This window comes from Quercus suber, unplaced genomic scaffold (genome assembly GCF_002906115.3).
Source record: "Quercus suber isolate HL8 unplaced genomic scaffold, Cork oak 2.0 scaffold_76, whole genome shotgun sequence".
Lineage (NCBI taxonomy): Eukaryota > Viridiplantae > Streptophyta > Magnoliopsida > Fagales > Fagaceae > Quercus > Quercus suber.
The window spans coordinates 835,649-863,000 of NW_027069541.1; the positions used below are offsets into that span (position 1 = coordinate 835,649).

The following is a 27,352-nucleotide window of genomic DNA, read 5'->3' on the forward strand; positions in this document are numbered from 1 at the left end:
CAGGGTCTTTGCATTCTATTGGTATTTCACATACTCGTAGACATGGTAACTTTGCAGCTCATAATCTAGCTAGACATGCTAATTATGTCACTAGTTTTATGGTGTGGATGGAGGATGTTCTTCCACACCTCCTTTATGTTTTTTCTGGTGGATTTGGTTATTGTTTAATGAAAGTTCAAAGTTATTTCTTTAAAAAAAAGTCAGGGAGCCTAACCTCTATAGATTTCAATCTTATTTTGCAGTTCAAATAATCTTGAGGATATGGCACCTTTAAACGTATCACTTTCTCTGGCCTTTTTGGCTACTTTTTTAAATTTTTTTTTAATGAATAGTAATAATATATTAAGAAGAAACGAGAGAAGGCCCCATCCCATCTCTAATTTTTGGAGCCATTGGCTACTAGTTGCATATTTTCTTTTGTTTTGAAGTAAAATATTTTAGGTGTTTGGTATAATAAGTACAAGTTTTTAAGCAAACCACCAAAATCAGTAGCTCAACCATCAGAGTCACTGGTGTCAGAGGTCTGGTAATCTAGCTACCAAAATCGGCAGCAGTAACAATGACTCCGGCTATCATTGCTAGAGCGGTGTCTCTGGTGACCAAACTAGTGGCTAAAATGATGTCTCTAACCCCCAAACCTCCAACACCAATGGCTAGAATGGTTTCTCTGGTGACCAAATCTTGACATTAGTCGTCAGAAAGGGAGGTTCGGCCATCAAACTGCTAGCATTGGTCATTTGAATGGAGGCTTCGGCCTTTGACATCAGTTGCCAAAATAGTTGCTTTGGCTATTGGACCCTTGACATTGGTCATCGGAATAGTTGCTTTGGCCACTGGACCACCAGTGCGAGTTGCCGAAGAGGCAACTCTAGCCACCAAATTGCCAACACCGGTTACCTAGACCACCACCGAACCAATGACCTAGCCACCAAATAGGGTAAGGGAAGCCACTTTGTGTTTTTGTAAAATGTATTACCGTTAAAATTTGGTAAAACATTTTACAAATTTTATAAAAGATTTTACGTTCAATGGAAAATATTTTAGAAATTTGATCACATTTTATCTACAAACAAACACTTGAAAATTAGAAAATATTTTATTTCAAAACAAATGGAGCGTTAATGAAAAATGTTTTACATTTTCATTGTCCCTTTTGCTACTTATTCTATCAATTAATTTTCACCAAATAGGTCTGAGCAAATGTAAAAATAGTCGGATTTTTTGTGTTATCACCTATATCATGTGCAAAATTGGATTTCAAATTTCGAAAGTAAGAATCCCCTCAAAAAAAAAAAAAAAAAAAATCAAAAGTAAGAATTGAAATTACGTAAATTGATTGAGTATTTAGGATTCTTAGCCCCAAAAAAGGATAGATATTAATAGAATCATCCAAAAACTAAAGAACCATGTACTTCATTACTTGCATCAAAAGAGAGACTGGCCTCGAAGCCCAGGTCCTGTAAATCTAAAGAGCCCTGTACTTCATTATTTGCCACCCCCAATGTCCAAACTCATGTCATGAGTCATGAGCCACCCACCCTGTTGCCATGAGCTATGTTGAAGCTGGTTTTTCAGTTGTTGGACTTGTATTCTGTTAACCATATAGTTGTATGTAGCTTTGCATCTATCATGCACTATTTCGCGTCTCCCCCCACTCATTAGTAAAAGCTCTTGACACTTTAACTACTTGCCCATTGAACTACCAATCTAAAGGCTTCCATTTCTACTACTTCTGGTATGGTGGTCTTCGTGCTGAGAACCGAAGTACTGATTAGCTTCCCCTGTTCATCTCTCATCATCGCTAAAATTTGGTTTACTTGAGAGTTTTGCGGGTATCTAAATCATAACATTTGTCATGTGTTGTATTAGCTTTTTCTACAGATTGACGTGTTTTAATTTAAGATGACTTCGACAAGGAAAAGGTTTGGCTCCAAACTTGGAGCTTTGGACTCCAACCACAAATAGGAAAAATGACATGTATCATGTCATATGTAATGCACATGATCATTGGGTTGGTTGGGTTAAGTGAGTCATGTTCATTACACATGACAATGTCTAATGTCATTTTCTTACTGATGGTTGGAGCTTAAGACTCCAAACATATTTGGAGTCAAACCTATTTTGTGTTGAAATCATCTTAAATTTAAACACATATTAGTTTGTAGAAGAAGTGAATACGAAGCATTAGCGATATTATATTGAACATATGTTTAACATCAGTGTTGAACAAGATTGCGAACATAAAAATGATAAAAATATTTTTCATGACAATGTCTGATGTCATTTTCCTATTGATAGTTGGAGCTCAATTTGGAGCTAAACATTTTATGTGTAAAAATCATCTAAAATTTATACACATATAAGTATGTAGAAGAAGTGAAAATGAAGCATTAGTGATATTATACTAAATATATGTTTAGAATTAGTGTTGAACAATATTGTAAACATAAAAATGATAAAAATATTTTTCATGATAAAAAAGAAAAAAGAAAAAAAAAGAGAGCAGAATTTAACGTTGTCTTTTGACATGGACTGTTGGTCCTTCAATTGTAAATTAACTCTCAAACATATATTTAAACTAGACACAGCCGACAACTTTTACCAAGTTTCCACAACTATAGGTAATGTATGTATAGAGTCACATGAATCTAGTGACAAAATTAGGAATTCATCTTTAGATGGCTAAAGTATGATGGTTTGATTAATAAAAAGTGAATATGAAGCATTAGTTTTATGACCAACACTTTGAGAACTGATATCGACATTGATATAGGGTGAGTTTGGTTCAGCTTTTTGAAACTCGGCTTTTTGAAAAAGTAAAGTTTTTCAAAAAGTGCAGTATGAAAAAGTGATTTTTCAAAAAACTGAGTGTTTGATAAAGATTGTTAAAAAGTGCTTTTTGAAAATGCTGAGTGTTTGGCTAGCACTTATAAAAGTGGCAGTTTGAGGGACAAATTATCAAAAAGGATAATGTATATATAAGAGAGTTTATTTCATACTTAAATCAATATTGTGAAATTATTTTTTTCTCACCAATATTAGCTAATAATAACCTACCACTTAAGATTTATTGTGAAAATGTTCTGATAATTTATACTGATTTTAATTTGAATGTGCTATTACAATAATTTTTTTCTCTTTTTAAACAAATTATTTTTTTCTCATCAATATTAACTAATAATAACCTACCACTTATAATTTATTATAAAAATATTGTGAAAATATTGTGACGGTATTTCTCAATTTTAATTTCTTATTCTTTATTTTATGTTTCCCTTATTTTATTTTATTTTTTATCCACATTTTCTTCTTCTTCTTTTTTCCACTTTTTTTCTCCTCCACACACGTACCCTTACTTTTTTTTTTTCTTTATTTCATTATTTCCTCTTTTTTCCTACCACTTCCTCCACACACGTGCCCTTACTTTTTATCTTTATTTCCTTCTTTTGTCTTTTTCCCTACCACTTCACACTCCAAAATGTTCCACACAGTCTCCGCCCCTCTCTCATCCCTCAAAGTCTCTGCATCTCTTTTTTTTTTTTTTTTTTTTTTTTTTTTTTTGACAATTCAAAAGCTACAAGGAAGAGAGAAGATGATGATGAAGATGATGAAGATGATTGAAACATTAGGAAATCCCTCATCTCTCTCCTTAATTCTTAGATCCCTTAAGTCTTTGCCATCATTGAGTTTGTATTTGATTTTGATTTTGGGTTTGGGTTATGGGTTTCAGTTAATGGTTTAATTTTGAGTTGATTTTCTATGGATTTGGTTTGATTTTGAATTGATTTTGTTTTAGGTTGATTTCAAGTTGGGTTTGGGATGGGTTTTCCAATAGGGTTTGAGTTGATTTTAAGTTGTTTTGTGTTGATTTTGAGTTACTTTTGGTTTGATTTTGTTGATTTTGTGGTTGGATTATCAAATGTTGAAATGGGTCGTGGTGGTAGACAGGTGATAGTTGGGCGGTGCTGTGTTTGTATTTGGTTGATACTTTCTTGACCGTTGTTGGTTTGTAATAGAGGAGCAAGAATATGAGGGAGAAGAGAAAAGGGCAAAGTTAGAGTTTTAAGTAAAAGCGAGGGCAATTTGGTAACTAAACCAATAACCCAACGGATAGTAGATTCAACGCGCACGGACTTTTTCCAAAATGGACCTCTGAGCTTCTTTTATGGCTTGTGCGTTCTCTTCACAAACCCAAAGCACAACTTTTTCCAAAAAGTTGCGTTTTATACTGACCAAACGGGCTTTGGACGTTTGCTTTTTTCAAAATGGGCTTTTTGGGCTAGGAAAGTCGAAACAAACAGGCACATAGTCATTGTATTTAATACATAGACTTCCCTTGAGAGAGAATTTCTAGAGTTTTTGTTTTCAACTGCATATAATATTTAGCTGAAGTATGATGGTGGTTTGTAAAGAGAGCGCAACCGTCATTCCATACCCATGAAAAGATAAACGAAGTATGATATCATTTGTTTATATCTCTCTTTATTACTTAACCAGAAAATTCTGTATTTTCACCATAAGGTAAGAGAGTTTGCAAAGCACTATACTTGACGCAAAGTAAATGCAATTTTTAGCTAAGCCGGCAAGACTAAAGGTAGGGAAGTGAATTGGGTTTTATTTTGAGGGGGGAGGGGTTCACCCACTTTCTCTAAAAAAATATGCGCAGAGTTTTATTTATTCTAATGTAAAATAAGAGTGCATTACAATTAAGGGCGCCTTTGCTCCAGTTCCACCAAAAACGGAAAATAGAAAAGAAACTTACTTCCAAGTCATTGGAGTGGTTCTAAAATCAGAAAGGAAGCTCACTTCCTAGTTCAAGTTGTTTTTTATTTTTGCTTTGTGTTTTTGGTTTTCAATCTCAAATAGGACTCTGATATTATTAAACTTCTTTTCAATAAAAATATGATTAATTCAAATATTACATTGAACATATTTTTAAACATTCATAACATAACAAGATTACGAACATAAAAATGATAAAATTCTTTTCATGATTAAATAAAAAGTAGAATTTAACATTCTCTTTTGATATGGACTTTTGGTCCTTTAATTATAAATAAACTCTCAAACAGATCTTATCTATACACTAGGGTTCACTAATTGCATACTAATCTTCCTCGCTATAGCTAGTTGGAGTAGGTTCCACGACCACATCTATTGATCTCTTCTAATTCTTTCCGCATAAGTAAATTAGGTTTTTTCAATAACAAATTTTAGACGATTAAATACATAGGTTATATAATTTGTAAATTGGAGACAAACAACAAGGATCTATAGAAAGTAGACCTCATTAAATTTCCAAGTTATAGTATTTTTTTTAATTCATCAAATTGATTAGCTGAACTTTGAATGTTTTAGGAGGGCTGAATTGTAAACTACACCCCTAAAGTTTTGGGGTGTTTGGACTTTACATTCTAAAGTTTTAGAATTTGGATTTTACCCCTTGAAATTTGCGGGTATTTGGATTTTACACCCTTAAATTTCAGAATTTGAATTTTACCTCATAAAGTTTAGGGGTGTTTGAATTTTACAGGGTGTAAAATCCTTTAAATTTAAGGAAGTAAAATCCAAACACCTCCAAATTTTATGGGTAAAATTCAAAATTTGAAACGTCAGGGTGTAAAAATCCAAACACAGGGGTAAAATCCAAATTCTAAAACTTCACGATGTAAAATCCAAATTCTCCCAAACTTTAGAGGTGTAGCCTGCAATTCACCCTTTTAGGAATAAATAAACTATACAATTCACTATAAAATTTTTAGAGCATTGACAGCAAAACTCTTAAAAAATTTAGCATTCAACAACTCAAAAAGACCATTTTATTTATTTTAACAACTTATTTTACAATACACCTAACATCAAAGGTTTTATTTTTATATTCATCACATTAAAAAAATATAGGGTTATGTTAATGGATACCCTTAGGGCAATTGTTAATAAACCATAATAGGAAAGTTTTGATACCACTTTCATGGGAAATATAAAAAGTTGTTAACAATATTTATTATTTTATCATTCTCTCAATAAAATGTTTCTAAAAATAGTTCATAAACCGGGGCATTGGTTAGCATTTCCCCTTGAATAAAATAAAATAAAACTTCTCCCAAAAAAATTCATATCAACCAACCACCACTACCCACGTTCACCATCACCGTGGCAGCCACAACCCACACCCCAAAGAAAAACACAAAACAAAACCACTACCACTGCCACAACAATAACCACCGTCATCTACAACCCACCACAAAACCTATTAAAATAGACCAACACTACCAGCCACAACAACCACCATCAACCACCACCACCGCCATGGCAGCCACAACCCACCACTAGCCAGGTTCAATCTGCAATATCAAAACTTCAACGCCACTCATGCAAAAAATCTGTTGAAAACCCAGATTCGAAATCCATAATTTTAAAACATTTGTCATTACCTATAATTTAATAAACACTCAAATGTTACAAACTTATGGGTAGAACTCACTCTTGAAACCAGTTTGCAAGGAAAGGGTGTCCAATAGCTTATAAACATATGGTTAACCTTATATTTAATCCATGTGGAACACTAGACGTAGGGGTGTGCATGAGTTGGGTTGGGTCGGGTTGAAGAGATTTTTCAACCCAACCCATATGGATCGGGTTGGGTCAAGTTGAACACATGAGTTGGACAATTTTTTAAAAAAAAATTATTACTATTATTATTAAATTGAGTAGAAAAAAATATATCCCACCTACCACTTGAGTTGATAAACAAAATATACATGAACCAGTATCCCAATTTAGTTATAAACAAATAGGAGTGGAGTGGGAGCGCGGGAGTGGGAGGCGGCAAAGAGAGAAATAAGATTGTTAGGATTTGCAAGGTAATTAAGTTTTATATAGGAAGAGCCAAATTGGGGGAATTTTTTTTAATTATATAATACATTTTTAAATATATATAATTTTAAATTTTAAATAAATAGACGAGTAGGGTCCAGTTAGGTGGGTTTGTGATTGTTATGACCCAAACCCAACCCGACCCATTATTAAAAATTTTTTTATAATCCAACCCAACCCACCGACTCCTAAAAGCTGACCCACTGACTCCTAAAAATTTTCAAATCCCTTTTATAAAATTAAAAAAAAAAAAAAAAACTTAAATAACAACTATAAATACTAGCCCAAATAACAACAAGCATAAGCCAAACAAAAATAAGATAAGACCAAACAACAACAAGTGATCTAATTATTCAATAAAAAGCCTACTACAAAACAAAAAGATAAAAATCGTTGAACATTTAAATTTGTAGCTTGTTCAACTTTTTCAATAAAAATAATCTCTAATTTCATTTTTCCCTAAAAAATAGTACCAAAAAAAATATTGTGGTTGTCAGTTCTCCTTGAAGGTGACGACAGTTATATTTTTTTTGGCTTTGCAGTCACAACAATTTTACTCTTCTTAGTGACTCGACTCACAATTGTAGCAAATATTCAAGTTATTGCTTTATTAGATTTTGTATAATTTAAATTTGTTAGTGATCACCCTAAAAAAATCTAGAGCCACCACTAGGTTCTATAACAAAGCAAAGTCTCTAACACCAATATTGAAGATCTTATTGGTATTTCTATATGAAATTGTTGCAAATCAACTGCAACAATCAAAGGGTTGCTGTGGAGTTAGTCACGTATTGGGATTCGTGCAAAGGAAGAAGTCTTCTACATGATCAAGTCCAATTGGGAATTGGAGCAAATGTTCAACTGTAAGTTGGTATTTGGGATAGTCCATGGTAGTTGTAAGATTCCATATACTTGTATCCGCTTGTTTTTTATTAGTGGATTATTAAGAGTGGTGACTTGAAAATCACCTGGTGAGATTTTTGCTTTGTCAGAGGTTTTCCCCATTTACCAACAAATCACTGCATCATTTAATTTTCATTGCATATTAGTTTATTTGGTGATTTGTTGATACCTCTACGATTTGCATGTAATTTGACCTAATTAATTAACTTGGGTAATTGAATTAATTAACTGGGAACAATCTATAACCCAATAGTTATTTTTTTATTTATTTTTTATTTTTTATGTTTAAAAAGACCAATAAATATATATATATATAAATTTTTTTTTTTGAGAATACCAATATATTGTTAAGAGAATCATATTCAAACTTATTTTAGTTGGGCATAAAAAAAATATAGGGTCAAAGTGTTCAAAAATTTATTTTAGGGGTCAAAACTCAAATCCAAATATATATTATATATATATATATTATATATATATATATATTATATAATTTTTTTGGGGCTAGCCCAGGGGGTTGAATCCCCGGGCTCCAAGTGGAGCTGCCCCAGCATATATTTATGAGAAAGGATTTAATCGTGTCTTCCAATTACTGTTGCTTTCGTTTATAGGATTTTTTTTTTTTTTTTTTTTTTTTTTTTTTTTTTTCTTTTTTTTTTTTAAGTGGTGTTTATCTACCGGTCGAAGAGAAGCGATTGTGAAATCGTAACTTTGATGATTTTATCGGATGATATCAAAGTGGTATATAGGTGGCCAACTTTACTGATTCAATGTGTCTAAACACTGTTGCTGCTGTATACATTACAGTCAATATGCATAGGACTGTTTGTGTTGGAAAATTAGTTGAGAAATATAATTGGACAGATTGTTCAATCTTGTTCTGTTGGTCATTGATATATATATATATATATATACACACACACTACTACTATTTAAAGGGCTTCCTTGTTTAGGATTCTCATTTTTTTTTTTTTGGGTTAAAAAATGTCTCTACATCTCTATGTTTAAGTAGAGATAAAACTAAATGACAATCCGGTAAAAATACAACTCTAACTTCTATTAAAACATTGCCTAAAAAATAAGGTCATTCTCCTGCTAATTTTCAAATTATTTTATCCACTTATAAATTAGATTCTCAAAATAAAAATTATATATATATATATAATAAAAACACAAGTTTTTTTTTTTTGCTACAAAATAGGACCACTAAAAAAAAAATCTTCATTGCATGTGCGAAGCACGTGTCATGAGGCTAGTAGTATAGATAAGAGGATTCCCCACCTTGAACTAGATTTTTTTTGTGGTTCAAAATACCCCTATACTCAAAGTTTAAGCGGTGACAAAACTTGGAGATAACCCATTAAAAATACATGTCTACAAAATAGGATCACTCTCCCCTTAATCCATGTCTATGATTCTATCTGAACAAATCACTCTAACGTACAATTACAAAAAGAAAACCACTCCCCATCAGTATAGAAATTTAATTTCAAATTTTAAATTAAACATAACTTCCACAATCCTAATAACTTTTAGTATGATTCTTATCCTCAAATTCAAATTTTAACTAAACATAACTTCCAAAATCCTAATCCCTTTTTATATGGTTCATATTCTAAGATTATTACGTTGATACTAATGAATTGTTCGCTTTGAAACGGTATTCTCTTTCACTTGCTTTATTTTATTTTATTATTATTATACAAGATAGAAATTCTACTCTAACCTAATTTAAGTGTATATGTGTGTGAAGTTCCCTCCTGGAGACTTGAACTTCGGTCCTTTCCCCCCTCACACTTTACAAACACTTATACTTGTAGAGTGACCGTTGCACCAAGGGTGTGCGGTGGTCTCTCTTTCACTTGCTTAAAACTACGTTTCCTTTGTTTCTTGTTTGGCTAACGAGAAATTGTGAAAAAGAACAGAAAACTAGAGCTCTATTTGTTATTCCAACGCATTATTGCTAAGGTTAGCATTTTGACAAAAATTTGGCCATCCTTATTTCCTCTCCACCTAATTAGATTAATAGCCACTACAATGTTGGTGAGTGATCCAATTATTTTAATTTTTTTTTTCTACTGATCTTTAGACATCTATTTGTTTTATACTATTATCTATTGTCATTACCATTTGGGGATTTTCGCATAACAAGAGATCGACTTGACTTGGGTATGTTATATTTTGTCAAAATTTCTTAACAACGGTGGGTCTCTTATCCTATTAACACATATATATCTTTTACCAAACTCCTTTGCATGTCCATGTCCACTCCATTGGTGAGGTGTTGGCTATGTAACCATGATTCTATTGTTTGGAATTGTTTGATAGTTGTCCTAATTGTTGTTGTTGCTATGTTTTCTGATTCAACCACACTGAACACGCTTGATGATCCATCAAGCAATTAAGGAATGACGGGAGGGTGGAAAGAGTTGCTTCCTTTGACATTATTCTCAGCAGCACTAGGGCTGCTATGGTAATTTACTACTACTTATTGTATGAATTGGCCTTATTTATAATGTTGTTTGATGTTGAATGTTGTGCCTGCCTGATGGTAAAATATTATTTTTTTGTGAATTTAGAATCTATTTTGATTTGTATAGAATTTTTCATCTTACTTTTTTTCTTTTTCTTTCCTTTGTTTTTATAACTTTCCTTTCTCTTTTTTCACCAGTTTTCTGATCTGGCTTGTACCTTAAAAAAAAAAAAAAAGTGTAATGTCCATAAATAATTTTTTAAATAAATAAATGTGTATAAAAAATTGTATTACCTTTTGTTTTATTTAATGGGGGACATAATTGTAAATTTATACCAACTTTATTTTTAATAGTTTTCAATTTCTTCACTTTTCTATCCTCCCAAGTCCCAAGTCCCAACCAAATATATATGAGAGAAAATTAAATCTTTTCTATCTTTACACTTCTCTATCTTCACACTTTCCTATCCCTTCTTCATTTTCTATCCTCCTACTTTTCTACCCCTCCAACCAAACGGACGAGAGACAGAGTGAGAGAAAAGGGAATTTTTTTTGCTTGCTATTGCTGTTGAAGTGTTCATTTTAGTAGGTCTATGGCTTTTTGATGCACTATTGATTTGAGCACATTCTGGGTGAGATCATGCTTTTTTTATTGCTATGTGAGGTTTGGGTACTCTGATTTTTTGCAAGGGCTTCTATGTGATGGTGGATTTAAGATGTAAAATACCATTTGAATCTTAGAGAGATTTACTGAGTACGAGAGGGAGATGGAAGGGAAAATGTTGGGGGCTATTCTTTTACTTATCCTGGTCTTCCTGCTTTCTCCATTATTATTGTATTTTTTTTAGGTTAATAGTTGTACTTTTATTACTTAAAGCTTTTTTTTTGGTTGATATAAAAAAATTTATATTCATTATAATTTGTGGTTTATGTTTGCCAGTGACATTTATTTGTTTGCTAAACATGATTCAGGAGTTGAAACCACACTCCACGTTCTTCATGACTGCCCCACCATCCAACCCATCTGGCATGAGCTTTCAAATATGAACTTCCCACCTGATTTCTTTAATCTCGACCTTCCTGACTGGATCAAGCTTATGCCTACCTCAACATCCAACACTCCACTCCTTCCCCAGGTCCCTTGTAAGTACTCCTTTCCTCTCGCAGTGTAGTCCATTTGGTCAACTTGAAACAAGCTTGTCATGGAGGGGCAACCTTTTATGATCCAGCCCATCCTTTAAAAAATTAAAGCCCTCAGCCTCAATACTTTCTACACCCTCCCATCTCAAAATCCTCTTGTGAAAAATACTGTGGTTAACATGGGTTTGACACCTCCCCTTACAGGTTTCTTCAAACTCAACACTGACGAATCTGCCTGTGGTAGCCTCGGTATGGCCTCGGCAGGAGGCTTGATCAGAGACTCCAAAGGTGCTTGGGTTGCTAGCTTCAACAAGGGCATTGGCCTCACCCATGCTCTTGCCGCTGATCTTTGGGGCCTTCGGGATAGCCTGGCACTCGCCAAAAATCTCAACATTAAATATCTTCTTATTGAAACTGACGCACAAGCTGTGGTGAACATTATCAATTCCCATAGTGACACTACCACCTCATATCATCCTCACATTGCTCTCATTTCTGATTGCAGGTCCCTCCTCCAATATTTTGAAGAAGTTCCCATCTCCCACATTCACCATGAGAGGAATCATTGCGTGGATATTTTGGCTAAAGAAGGGCTCAAAATTGTCAAACATGCTTATATTACATTCTAGTACACCTTCTTGTATTATGTATCAACTTCTAGTAGACGCTTGGGGTGTTATTTACCTCGCTCTTGTATTTCCTTTTAGTTTTTGTTTAATGAAATTCCAATTCACCAAAAAAAAAAAAACATGAATATGATGAGATCTCGCAGACTAGAACCAAAAAGTGAAAACACCCCCACACACAAAAAATGATTCAATGCTATTTCGGAGTTAATTTTTGGTGTAAGATCTCATTACACTCATGATTATTTTAGTGATTGACAAACACATAAATGTCACTACCATGCAGATAAACCCCAAATTATAATGAATATAATTTTTTTTTATATTAACTAAAAAATAGAAAAGCCTCAAAGCATGGTCTAGAGCATGTGATTTATAAATTTTGGACAAGTGACATTTTTTAAGAAATGGTAAATATTATTATTTGTCTAAACTGCATCAACGTAATCACTCATTCTTTGTTATTGGAAAAACTAGCCTCTTAGAACGTGTGTTGCGTGTGCGTAGAGACTTTTCTATTTTTTTTTTCTAAAGTACAAAACTTCCCAGTCATCATAATTTGTAGTTGATGCATTTTTCAGTCACGAATTATCTAGGGGTGTGATGAGATTTATATATTTTCTGGATGTATTATATTTTGTGTTACATCTCATCACACATCTGGGAATTTTGGTGATTGGAAAATGCATCAACCCTGAATTATAATGACTAAAAAGTTTTGTACTTTGGAAGAAAAAAAAATAGAAAAGCTTCTAATCATGCGCATGCGAAGAGGCTAGATTAATATTTGTCATAATAGTGACAAATGCATAATACTCATCACACTCCAAGGATTTTTTGTGGTTGAAAATTGTAGTAATTCCAAATTATAATAAATGCAAATTATTAAAAGAGCCCCTGAGCATGTGCATTGAGGCTAGTGTTCTATATATATTTTTTCTTCAATGGATTATGTTTTAATTTTTAATTTTTAATTTTTTTTGGAGAATCCATTATGTTTTAAATTTAGATCAATTGTAAAGATGACTTACTATATGCTACTTAACGACTACTAGAGGTCCAATCTAAATCTAAAATTCTTAAAAAATTTAATGGATAAAATCAAAATTATCCTAAACTTTGTAATTTAATATTTTTTTTATCAAATAAAAAGGTAAAATACTATTTTGGTTCCTAAATTTTACTAAAAGTTTGTTTTTTCATTTCTAAACTTTAAGAAATTCATTTTTAGTCTCAAAACTATTAAAAATTTCACTTTTATCGTTAAACTATTGAAAATATTTTATTTATATTCTTAAACTTTACTAAAAGTTCGATTTTATCTTTAAACTATTGAAAAAAGTTCTTTTTTAATCCAAATTTTTGTCTCTAAATTATTGAAGAAACTCTTTACAAAGTTTAGAGATAAAAAATATTTTTTTTTAAGTTTAGAGATGAAAAATAAATTTTTGTTAAAGTTTAAGGGTGAAAATAATATTTTATCCTAAAAAAGTAATTTTGTGTTTTTCGTACTACATTCACAAGTTCACAACATTTTTATAAATCTTTTACAACAAATTTTATATAATAAATTATCAGCGGTTCTAATTTAAATTCCTCACTTAAATGATATTTTTACAACCATACCAATTACGGTCAGTTGTGGTCATATACAATTTGATGGGACAGTGAGGCGATGAGTTCGTGTTTCCCTTTCCTTACTTAAAAGGTTGTCTTGCTAGTTACTTTTTTTCTATTTTTTTATTTATTTTTGCTAAACTCAACATCCAGGATTCGTCAAACCCACACTTTCTCTGCCGTTACAAATTGCACCAATTCACTGTTGCAAAACCCAGCCGCCCTATAACCGTGACTCCTCCCTCCATTCACAACACACACAGACACACACTCTCTCTCTCTCTCTCAAACTCAAAATTAAATACTTCCCAAAACCCTAATTCATTAGCCAATCCAAACAAAAGAAAAAGAAAAAGAAAAAAAACACAGATACCAAAGCCAAAAAAAATCTCTCTCTCTCTAATGGAGGACCCGGAGGGAGTCCTCAGCTTCGACTTCGAAGGCGGCCTCGATGCCGGTCCCACAGCCGCCACCGCCGCCAATCCTGCGGCCACCTCCGGGCCCCACATAATCCAGTCCGAATCAGCCGCAATCCACGCCGCCAACAACAACAACAACAACAACAACAACGCTAACAACACCAACGTTATCGCCGTGGGCCACACCGCAGTATCGGGAGGAGGAGGAGGAGGAGGAGGAGGGGAGGCTGGGGCGGGCAATTATAGGCCGGGCGGGCGGAGCTTCCGGCAAACGGTGTGCCGTCACTGGTTGCGGAGCCTGTGTATGAAAGGCGACGCCTGCGGCTTCCTCCACCAATACGACAAGTCGCGGATGCCCGTCTGCCGCTTCTTCCGCCTCTACGGCGAGTGCCGCGAGCAGGACTGCGTTTACAAACACACCAACGAAGATATCAAGGAGTGTAACATGTATGTATTTATCTATGTATTTGTAATTTTTTTTTTTTTAAAAACTATTTATAAAGTTTGTGATTTTAATTGAGATGGGTCGGTTTTGATTGTGATTTTTTTGTGGCTATGTATATAGCTAATGTTTGAATGAATTGTGGGATTTGCAATTGATCTTAGATGGATGGGGGAGCACAAGATTCAATGAATGAGTGTATATATATAGAGGCTTAAATACTTTGTTGGTCCCTAGTACATTAGCGATTTTAGTCTCTAAAGTTTAGATTGATCGCTTTTAGTCTCTTAGATGATGCAGCCAATCCAAAAACTGACACGTTGTTGCTCAATTGGGACTTAATGTGATCATTTTATGTGTTCTAGGGACTAAGAGCAATCGCTTTTAAGTTTTTTTAGGGACTAAAGGCGATCATTTTAAGTTTGTTAGGGATTAAAAGCAATTATTTTAAACTTTAGGGACTAAAATCGCTCCTAAGCTAAAATTTAGGTACTGACGGTGTATTTTGGCTATGTGTATATTGTAGGTGTGAAATCTGTGTTCTGTAGTATAAAAAGTGTGCGGAAGGGGGAGTTACAAGAATGTGTATGCTGTAATATTGGTTTACAGTTTCCAGTATATATACTGTGGTCTGATTGTGAAATTCATATTAATCAATGGTACTGCATTATGAAAAGCTGGAAATCTTTGTTTTGTAATATGCTACATGTTAATTTGGGTTAATTTTGTATATCATGTTGAGACAAAGAACCAGTATGATAATAAGGGCATGGAAGTTGTTTACTTAATTGGGGTATTCTGTAACTACAGGTACAAGTTGGGTTTTTGTCCAAATGGTCCTGATTGTCGGTATAGGCATGCAAAAATGCCCGGACCTCCACCTACCGTTGAAGAGGTCCTTCAGAAGATTCAGCATTTAAATTCTTACAATTACAACTCTTCGAACAAATTTTTTCAACAACGGAATGCTGGTTTCTCTCAACAAGCCGAAAAAACTCAGTTTCCACAAGGTCCCAACACTGTCAATCAAGGTGTGGTTGGAAAATCTTCAACGATCGAGTCTGCTAATGTCCAGCAGCAGCAGCAGTTGCAGCAGCAGCAGTCCCAACAGCAGGTCAGCCAGAACCAGATACAAATTGTTCCAAATGGATTGCCTAATCAGACAAACAGAACTGCTACACCTTTGCCTCAAGGAATATCTAGGTTTGTTCAGAGATCTGAGGTCTTTCATTAGGTTTTGTAAAGAAGTTTTTGTATATTTATATGGGCGTCGTCATGAAGGGCTCATCTTTCAACCAATAAAATGCCCAAAAGAATTCTGTCCATGTTTAACAGCTGTAATCAGCCTCCCTTAAGCTTATGTTAGTTAATTTAGATTTTTATACACATTTTATGTTGTACTGTTCTCATTTTCACCATTATATGTATGGATTTGCTTCTCATTTTATGGAGTGTACTTAATTATAATAATTTTTGTTTCTTCGGGCATCTAAAAGTAAAGTAAACACCATATGATTTGTGGATTTGCTTCTTGTCTTATGCAGTGTACTTCATCATTGTAATTTTTGTTTGCTGGGGATTTGTTTTTGGATAAGTTGCTTGGGGCATCTTAGAGGAAAGCAAACAACTGTGATAGCTTCCCGGTCTAAAGTTTTGTCTAGGGACTTGGAATGGTCTTTTTATGTGAATTTTTTCTTTTATTTTTTTATTTTATTAAAAAAAGTGATTAGCAACACTAATATGAAGGTAAGCAGAAGTTTTGGGAAAATGTATTTTTTGATTAATTTGCTATCATCTGATAGGCAGAAAAGCATACATGTGGCAACCCAAACTAATTTGTTGAGTATCCATAGGTGGCCTGGGCTTGGTTGCTGTTGTCGTTGCCATCATTTGATAAATTTTATTTTATTTTGTGAGGCAGAATATGTTGTTTTAAAGGTCCATAAAGCTATATTTCAAGTAGCATTTATGGCATGTGCCTTGAGCAATCCATCTTAGTGATGCTCATGGAAAATGCCTTAACTGCATATCAGCCGCTGTTGTGTCTTGATTCCTGTGGCTGACGCCTTTTGAGTGCCTTAATGTCTTTCCTTGGGGTTAAATGTGTTGCTGTCAGTAATATATCAAACTTTAATTGGAATGCGGAGCTTCTTGTTGATGCTATATTCTTTTTGACAAGACTCAGGTATAGTTCCTTAGGTGCTATACTTTAGTTTTCCCAATTAAATTCAACTGTGGCTGCATAGACCAAAGAGCCACATAGTTGAATTTAATTGCCTTTGGGGAAGATAAAACATCTTGTGCTCTATTGGTCAATGCAGCCATATAGTTGAATTCAAATAAGGAGCCTAAGGTACAACACCTAAGAAATTGTATCTAAATTTTTCCCTATTCTCTTTTGCTTTTATGTTTTTGTTAGTGCATCTATTATGAGTTTTATGCCTGTCATGCTAATGATCTTTAGACCAAATAGCATCTCGTTTTGCCATAAAGGTGCTATTAGTGGGGTTCAAGGGATACCCCAGTGGTTCCAGCATCTTTTGTGGTGCTTTGGCACTGGGGGTTCAAACCCCACTAGCCCCCCTCCCCCTATTTACCTAGCCAAAAAAAAAAAGAAAAAGAAAAAGAAAAATAAAATAGTGGTGGAGGGTTATTTCTTGTGTTCAATTCCATATGAGTCCGAGTTGTATTGATCTATATCAAATGGTGTCTTGTGTGCTTGGGGTTCATTCTTTACTCTTTAGCCTTTTAAAATATATTTCAGTATACTAAGTCATATATATATATATATATATGACATGTATATATATGCATATATACGTTGTGTGTGAATGTATAGTTTGTAGAAGAAGTAACATTTACATCTTCGATAAGGGTTAAAGCCACCAAGGACCATGTTATGCATGCTAAAAAACTTATATTGATTCATCTCATTTCTGGTACCTATTATCACAAGATCTAGGATTAGATCAATGACACATGTCCAGTATTGATTTGGATAAATTCTATTGAGTTTTGCTAATAATGCTTGACAAGATTTGTGTTTTTCTCTACTCTAGAATATTTTGTTTTGCTTATGTTACATCATAATAGATTTCTACTATTGATTTGTTAGTGTGTGGTATATCAACTGTGGGACTTATGTTCACTTAGGTTACTAAATTAAGTAGTTGAAGGGAATATGATAGACCTTTTGTTGGAAGGAACGTGCTTACTATAAGCTATGAGGGTTTGCCAAACATGTGATTTTGTAAAATTTAGTAATTAAAGGTGTCTCAAATAAATGTCTGACTAATATTTTTTTGGATGGATATATGAGATGATTAATCACTGGCTTGATGGAGATATAGTAGGTGCTAACACCCTTTCTCATTCTTTGTTCCCCTCTGCCCTCTTTTAGGGAAAATCCTACATCAATGGGTTTGACACTTGACTGTTCACTTTTTTTGGGCCTGCTCTGTTTTGGTTGAGAGATTAGGTGTTTGAATTCTTTGGTAACTAATAACTAAGCAGTATTTTTATCTAATTCTATTGCTTGTATTGGATCCTTTCTTTGTGAGTTTATTTCAGGTGATTTTTTATTGGAGAATGCTGTTTTCTGATAACATTCTTTTTATAAAATTAATAAAACTACAAAACCTTAATTGCTTATTGTGCTCGAGAGATGCTTTAGCAAGATAGGAAAGGCAAGAACATTGAGATTACAATTTTATTGATGTACTGAGTAAGAATGTGGGAATAGCTATAGAGAAAAGGGGGAAAAAGGAAAAAACCCAATGGTTTCCTATTTTGTTGAGCTGACTAGGTGTCTAGTTTATTTGGACATGGATGATTTTTTGATAGTTATACGGGGGAGTGGAATTTGAACCCTGGACGTCTTTGTTAGAAACACCGGGAGGTGTCAATTGAACTACTAGGCTCTTTTTATTTGGACATGGATGATTATGCACCTTGGACACCTTGTCTGAGTGCATGTTTCTTTTTGCTTAAATTTGGCATCCTGTGGAGGATCTTGGCACTTTGAAAATTTTTTAGAATTGTTTTCAAAGGAGATCATGTAGATGGTTAGTCATTGGTTTTGTTCCTATTATTTAGCAGGAAAGTAAAATTCATTTTCTGCCAAGTCTTACCGATGAGCCTTGGCTCAAATGGCACTTTTTTCTCTCATAAGTGTGTGGGGAGGATGAGGTCGGGGGGTGGGTGCTCAAACCCACCAGGTGCTTGTAACTCAACAAAAAAATGCTTAAATTTAGAGAAGGATTTGGGTGAGCATTTTTTGAAATGACATTACTGTAGGAGTTATAAGAGATGAAGAAAAAATGATGACTTACTTCTATAGAATAGAAAGTGAAACAGAGATGACATTTGAGTTGATCAAATAGATGTCAAGAGGTATTTGGATGTGCGGAGTGATAAGAGAACTAATTCTTACATTTATGCCTTTTGTAAGGGTTTTTATTTTTGGTGGTAATGTAGGAAGGGGATAAGTGGAGTGGCCTGAAGATTTGGAATTGCTACTGTGAAGTACCATAAAAAAAGCCATGCAATGCTTTTCAACAGCTAAGATTTGGTGTTTTTGCCTTAACCCACCCAGCTTGGGTGTTGAGGCCTTGGCATGACAAGTCCTAGGTCCTGTGTTTAAGTCCTTGCTTACCTGATATGGTGGGGGGAAAAAAAGATTTTCTGTTTGCCTTGTCAGGTATTAGTTGGATTATATTTGTGAGGTTTGGTTTGGTGTAGACTGCAGGTCGGTGCTACTTTGCCTGATGTGAAGTAGTTGAAACAGGCATTTTGAGGGCATTTGCTTCACAAATTGAAGACAACATATTACTCTCCTGGTTTTAAGTTGATCCAAGATTTGGTTATTCAATATCCCTTATCAATTTCATAAAGCTCATAACTTAATCAGCTGCTGATTGTTGTTATGGTATAGTTTATTTCTGTGTTGTGTGAGTACTTGGGCATTACCTTTTATTTCTTGCTGAAAATACTTAAGAAAAGTAGGAAGTAAAATTAATTCTGTATTTCTTAAAGAATGCAACTGGTCTAAAGGGCCATTTGGAGGGGGTTTTTCCCTGATTAGGGAGTTTGGATGATAATAGAATTGGGATTCTACATGGCTTTGTCATGTATTTTACAGAACCTAGTAGAATTTTGTTATCACTCTCGATTGCAAGGATATGATGTTGGTGTTATGCGGTTCTCCCTTGAGAAGATTATCCAAATTTTGTGGCAATATTAGGTACCATTATCGCAATGCAGCCAATGAACTCTAGCTCAAATGATACCTTGTCTGCTTGTAAAGACATGGTGTAGAGTAAAGTCACGTGTTCAACCCAACTAGGTCTGTATGTAACTTACTGATAAAAAAATATAGTTATCACAATAAAATAAATATGAAGCAGAAGAATTTCTAGCCAGTTTTGTTTCTAAGTATCACCAGTATCTTACTCCTTACTTTTGTATGAGTATGTACTTTTGTTATATTAATAATTTCTTTTGACCATGCTATGAGGTTCTAGTTTACACTACATTCCTATGCATCTAATGTTTTAAATTCACCTGTAATTTGATGGACCATCTAGCTCTAAATGAGAAGAGGTTGGACCTTGGTGTGATGGCAAGTGCCCTCCACCCAGGCAATGTATTGGAGGTTCAAGTTTAGGAATCAGCCACTCCAAAGTAGGTCCCTCATTACCGGTGGCGGGGCTGATTCTTCTTCTTCCTCTTGCTCTCTCTCTCTCTCTTTTGGGTGAGTCATGGTGCTTCAACCTTTCAAGTGGTCCGGTACAATTGTTGGAATTCATAATTGGATGGAATAGAATTACAAGTCTGGCATCCTCTATATTTTGTAGCTTATTTGCTAAATGTGTGAAAAATAAAATAAAAGTTGGTTATTTTAAAATAGGGTAAAATTTAGGTATAGTACCTTAGATGCAGTAAATTAGGTTCCTTAATTAAATTCAAACACATAACTCAATTGCGTTTAATTCTCCTTGGGAAAGATAATGCTGTTTGGATTGTATTTGTAAGGCTGCCTACTAATCACCTCTACCAGACAAGTAGAAGTGAAGTCTTGTATGCTGGGAATGACTTTTTGTCTTGCTATAATTGGAAAAGATATGCCTTTTGTGGTTAGCATGCTTGTTTATGCTACTAGACCATATTCAACTAGCTTTTTTATTTTTATTTTAATTTTTTCAATTATATGTCATCTAGCTGTTGTTATGAACCATATACCTCTAGACCTGTTTTATTGGTTTTGAGGGCTTGCTGTACTATGATGTAGGCTTAGAGATTTAATGCTGGAAAGGTTTTTCCTTGATTCAACTAACAGTCAATTTCAAAACTGTTAATATGTGATTTTATTTTAAGTTTGATGGCCATATATTATTTTCTTTCTGGTTAAAACACCTGTTTGTTTATTTAGATGGGATATTATGAATTTGGATCTAATTCCTTTTCTAACATGCATACCCAGGTATTTTATTGTTAAAAGTTGCAACCGTGAAAATTTGGAATTATCTGTACAACAAGGTGTGTGGGCAACTCAAAGGAGCAATGAAGCTAAACTGAATGAAGCTTTTGACTCCACTGAAAATGTCATTCTGATTTTCTCAGTCAACCGAACTCGACATTTCCAGGTAGATTTCAGATTTAGCATCCTACAAAACTAATTAATCTGTGCTCTAGACCTCTGTGGTTCTCGATCATTACATACTAGGTTGTCAATTCTATCTGGTCAGTCCGGATCTCAGTTGTCTGTTTGAGGTAACTGCAAAGTTGTCTATATTTTGTCAGGGTTGTGCAAAGATGACATCCAGAATTGGTGGGTCTGTTGGTGGGGGCAATTGGAAATATGCACACGGAACTGCCCATTATGGGCGGAATTTCTCTGTCAAATGGTTAAAGGTACCATTTCTTTTCATTTTAATGGTACTGATAGATGTCAGGCATTTTTTTCCCCAAAAGGTTTTCTTGGTTCCAAAAATTCTTCTGCTGTAAATGATGACAAAAACCATGGTCCTGACGAGGCTTCTGTACACCCCATCAAATGACCCAAGTGTATTTTAATTTATTTTGTTCTATTTCTCTTTTCAAGTCAATTTGAGTTCCAAAAATTTGGTAGGGTCTTGTTAGAGGAGCTTGGTTTTGTTGTTGTTTTCCTGGAGATTCTTGTTACTGATAAATGCACTTATTTTAAGAGATTTATTCATGTATTATACAAGCAAGGAGCTTCCAAGATATTGTGCATTACATATAATACCAGAGCTGGTTTTTTTGATGCTTCTAATGTAAAGGAAAATCTATGTGGGATGTCTGAACTTTTGGCATTTGGTTGAAATTATGTTTGAAGTCAGTATCCTAATTTGGATACCAGGTAAAGATTATGGGGCATAAAACTGAATAAGCTACATGTATTAATTGCTTTATGTACATTTCTACGTAGAACAAATAAAAAGTTGTCATTCCATTTGCAATTTCTTATATGCAGTTATGTGAACTATCCTTCCACAAAACTCGCCATCTAAGGAATCCATACAATGAGAACTTACCAGTGAAGGTATTATTTTGAGCCTCTTCTCTCTCTCTCTCTCTCTCTCTCTTTGTTTTTAATTTTTTATTTATAAAGATGACTGATGGCTATGATGAGAATTGGTTTCTGTTCTTTTTGCTGCTGCAGCATCTTTTTTTTTAAAAAATTATTTTTTAATTTTTTATTCTTTGTCTTCTTCTTCCTTTTCCATCTACTTGTTTTCTTTTAATGCTTGAACCACGACCAAGTTGGAGCTAGGCCAAACTATAGAGATAAGTGCATCATCATGGCTTGACCCTGGCTGTACCCAACCTCACATGGAGATTTGATTTAGTAATTTGATTCTCACCTGACCTAGAGCACACTCACACATGCACAGACAGACACAAACATATGCTAGGATGCAGATACACATACACAGGATATGGACATGGTTACACGGCAATTCTTGAAAATTAGGATACAATACCAGGGAGGTGATTAATTAAGTAATAAAAATATAATTTTGGGTAGATTTTATGTTAATGTTAGGTTTAAATAATAAATAAGAAGCATCAAAGTGTTTGAAAGCACATCTAAAAGTAATTAGATAGGACAAAGTTTGGGTACAAACTAGTTTGTAGCCAAGGGCTACAATTCCTACTAAAAAAAATTAACATGACTACGTTTTTTGAAAATCTAATTGTTGGATTGCATATTTTTTATGTTCTTAACGCACATGACGCATGTGAACTTTCATGCCAATTGGATGTTATTTATTATTTGATCCATAAACTTATTTTTTTATGCATAATTATAGACTACAAAAACTTGAAATTTAAACATTCGATTGATAACATAACTATTGATCTTTTGGAAATTTTGCAAACATAAAGAATATAAGAAGAAAATGTAATCCAATAGTAGATTTGTAAAAATTCACATCCGATAAAAAGAAATTGAGTGGAGTTGTTGCCATTGGCTATGAACTAGTTTGTAACTTCATTTAGATAATAACTTTATAATCTAAATATTCTCTCAATTTGTTTTCTTGTTTCTCTTGGTATTCTTTCAAATGTTTTTCTTGTTTCTTTTGCACACTGCCTGTGTTATTGGATTTTTTATTCTGTTTATTTTTTATTTTTTTTCCAATGAAGTTAATTACTTATATAAAAAAAAAAAAAATCTAAATATTCTTTCAAGAGGTCCTACTAATGAATTTTCTTTTTTTAGAGAGTGATATACCTTTCAATCCTTATAGTAAAAAAGTTTTTTAAAAAAAGGGTGTGGGGGGCAAGATGGGTATTAACAATTTTCTGATTATTGTCTCGGCCTTCTTATTAGTTGATTTAATACTAAATCAATTTTAAGAAACACATGAAATGGACAATTCCTAAAGCAGTCATCCGATCATACAATGATCTAAAAAATCAAGTCTTGATTACATTATTTCTGTTGAGGTTTCACACATTGTATTTTCTTGTCTGATTTCATTATTTCTGTTAGATTTCCCTTTTGATTTGAATGTATTTTTTTTTTCATTGCTGTGAGTTTACAATTGTAAACACATCGCACTTTTGCTATCAATAAAACTTTTATTACTTATTAGAAAGAAAAAAGAAAAAAAGAAGCTCGACACTATCAAAGTCCTACTCCTCTCACCAAATTGTCATGAAAAGTTGGAGGGAGATTTTATTTTGCTAAGCAATTAAGGAGAATGACAGGAGAAAATGGAGACCTTATAGGTGTAAGCCCCAAATCAACCCCAAAAGGAGTACACTAAAGTACCAAGGTAGCTTAGGCACTTATAAAGCTATGGTTCATGTATAAAAAAAAAATAAAGCCAAGATTCAACGCCTACCTTAGCAATGTGGGACAAAGCCCACAAGGGACACTTTTTATTTTTTTGATAGGTAATAAAATACTTTATTTAGAAAAAAATCAAAAAAGCAAAGCTTCTGCCCTAAGAATTTGGAATTTGTACGTATTTTTACTGTTACTGATTTAACAATTTAGAATTTATACACACTGACATGGTACCTTTGCCATTATGATAGAACACTGTTGAAATTACCACTTGATATTTTGACACATTAAGTGCTAACTGAATTGGTTGGAACTAATTCAGGTTCATTCATGTTAAAGATGGGTCATTATCTCACTAAGACAATGGGGGAACCCATAAACTTTTAACCATTTTATTAATATTTAAATAAGTATTAAATTAAATAGCAAAAGAGGGCCATGGCTTTTTATGATTACAGTAAACACATGACAGTTTATACCAAGGGCGGAAACTAAAATGCATGAAGGCCTTAAAAGTTTCCAATTCTATTGACAATTATACCATAGAGTTTCAAAATCTAGTGCATATTGCAATGGTGGACTCACTGGAAGTTGGATTGAGGATGACTTCTGCAAAGCGATATTGTAAATTAACCATGTAACTCTCCATGTTTGTACCAATCTTGTATGCAGTTTCACCCCTTGCTTTTACTTGCTATAATTTCTAGTCCCAATGTATATTTGGCTTGTGAGATTCCATATCTTGTAGCCATGTATTAAAATGAGCTTCAACTTATCTCATTGTTATGCTTTTGTCATTGCAGATAAGTAGAGACTGTCAGGAGCTAGAGCCTTCTGTTGGTGAGCAGTTGGCTTCCTTGCTTTATCTTGAGCCAGATAGTGAACTTATGGTATGTTTTTTTTTTTGACTCCTTTTGGGATGCAACATAGTAATTAGTAGGTTTCAGAAAAAGAAGATAATTAAACCAGAAAAGGAAATGGAGTGAAATGAGGGTGTACTCTTAATTAGGATATGAATTTTTAATCTCCAAATAATTTGTTTGTTGTTTTGACAATGAACATCTCAATTCCCATAATTTGTGAGTTTTAATTTCTGCTTTCTAGTTATGGAATGTCAATTCTTGCATGTCGTTTCTTTGTGTGAATTATTAGTGCAACACTTATATCAACCCCCCTTTTCAAAACTAACTATATTGAGTTAATTTTAGAAAATGAAACGTATATATATATGTATAGTTTGTCTAAAATATGATATAAATTCGAATTCTAAGTATATCCAAGCAGTATATATGTCAATTCTAATGCATTCTAATTTTTGTGAGTTTAAAACTCTCAAGGTTTGAAATTCTCAGTAACTGAACACGTCCTAACTGTGTGTAGATGAAAGTGTTTAGTTATTGTTGCACATAAGCTACTGGATTTTGGTATGTTGAAATACATATATTTTGTGTTCAAACTTCAAACCCTCTCATTTTCACAACTATCTATTTTTTTTAAAAGTTATTAATAAAGGATGGATAGAAATGAAAACACCAAGTCAAAAGTCAAAGACAAATTACTTCAACAAGAGTAATGTCCATGACACAGCAATTATCTACAGTGAAAGGAGATGCAATCTCTCAGTTTGCAGTCTTGTATGAAATAAGAGAGAACATATAGAAGATGGTGATATAAGCCAATCCCAATGTTGCTAGTTTGTTTCCCTTGCAATAGGCATTGAGCTAGTGAGTGAGCAGAAATAAGAGCAATGCATTGGCTCCTGTAGAATGAAAATACAGAACGATGCATTGCAGTATGGATGGAGAAAGGTGCGGTTGAACTCTACCCATGCCACTTTGTGGCCGGGGGGGGGGGGGGGGGGGGGGGGGGGGTTAGAAGAAAAAAGGCCCAAAAACATATTCACGGATCCCAAGAAAATCAGATTGGAAATCTGACTTTTTAAATCTCGACAGATAGCAGGTGTCGAGGTAGCTGTCGAGAGGTGTCGAGCTTTAAAATTTTGCACTTCAACTTGCTTTCTCTTGGACAGACTTGATGACTTCAACACTTGACCTTGAAACATTGTTTCTTGAAGTATTAAAAATACCTAGAACTACCCAATTACAAGCAAAGTGCGTTTTGTCAAAGGATTAGCCAATATACATAACTAAGTGACATATGTTCTTAAACAAGTTAAAACATATATGTCCTAACAATCTCCCCCTATGACAATCCGTGACAAAACCACAACAAACAAATGAGCATATGAGAGAAGTCATAAATCACTCAACTCATATTCACTTGTTGAATACAATAAAATCTATCCTAACATAAACTCTTGAAAAACTTTGCAAGAAGAGAGCTTATGATAAGTAGACTTTGACAACCTGTATTTTTGAAACACTTTAAACAAAACTCATCAAGGCATCTTGTGTGAAACAGAAATAAATAGATTGCATACAAGTATAAAGAACATATGTATAAAGATAGAAAAGAAACAACACATGAAGAGAGAGGTGAAAGAAACATACATCAACATGTATAAGAGATAAGATAAGTACAATGTATGTAAAAATGGTCAAAGGACCTCATATACAAGACCAATGTATCTAAGAGATAAGAAAAAAATACATATAGCCTCACTACATCCCTCAAAAATATGATAACACTCCCCCTATCAAAAATGTCCCTATATACTAACTCTCCCCCTAAGATGACTACTCTCATAGCCCAAAACTACTCCCCCTTTTTGTCATGAGTGACAAAGGGTAGAGTGTCATGTAGACATCTCATCGGCAGAGCTAGCATCCCCATCATCATCATCATCATCATCCTCATCATCCTCATCATCCTCAGACTCTGACGCTACTGGAGTAGATGGTGAAGGAGTAGCCTCTGGAGTAAATCTACCCATGATTGCTTGCCGTCGTGCAATACGACCCACACGAACATTCACCTGATACAACTCAGCAGAGAGTGTATCAAGACGAGTGTCCATGCGCTGCAGCTGCGCCATAATATCACCAAGGGAGACATCGCTCGAAGAGGAAGAAGGAGCAGATGTAGAAGGAGTGGATTTGGATGGCGTTGAACGGGAGGGAGGAGTGGCACCTGGCTGTCTCGACCTGAACTGCGCCGCACTACGTTTTACGGTAGCGGCGTCTATGGCAGATATGTGTGTGAAGTGGTCGGACACAGGAAAGGGAACAGAAAAGTGGCGTAGAATCCGCGTGATAGCAGAAGGAAAGATGAGCTTATCACGGGACGCCGAATCAAAATAGACCTCTATGACAGATCGGATGAAGTGAGAATGGAAGTCTATGGTAAGATGCTCAAGCAAAGAAAGCAAAAATCGAGCACGAGGCTCTGTGATAGAGTTATAGTGAGAAAGAGGATGGAGAACAAAAGTCATCACCATGTTAATGAATCTAGGACCTTTAGCAAAAGGCCTACATGATGTGAACTGATGCTCACCCCAATCAGCAGGGCGCTCACAAAAAGCAGAGATGAGCTCATCTTTGGACACAGTCCTCAGACGCTCACAAGAGGGGTAAT

General features: G+C 34.2%; 1 protein-coding gene across 1 annotated transcript; it reads left to right on the forward strand.

Annotated features, from left to right (window-relative positions):
- Positions 1-13,744: 13,744 nt before the first annotated feature.
- On the forward strand, positions 13,745-24,708 carry LOC112035887 (30-kDa cleavage and polyadenylation specificity factor 30; the record flags this gene model as incomplete). Its single annotated transcript, XM_065773517.1, is given in 6 exon segments — positions 13,745-14,501; positions 15,307-15,699; positions 20,978-21,140; positions 21,298-21,408; positions 21,992-22,060; positions 24,622-24,708. Coding segments are annotated over 6 exon segments (1,287 nt in total), but the record flags the coding sequence as incomplete, so codon positions are not given.
- Between the last annotated feature and the right edge of the window lie 2,644 nt (positions 24,709-27,352).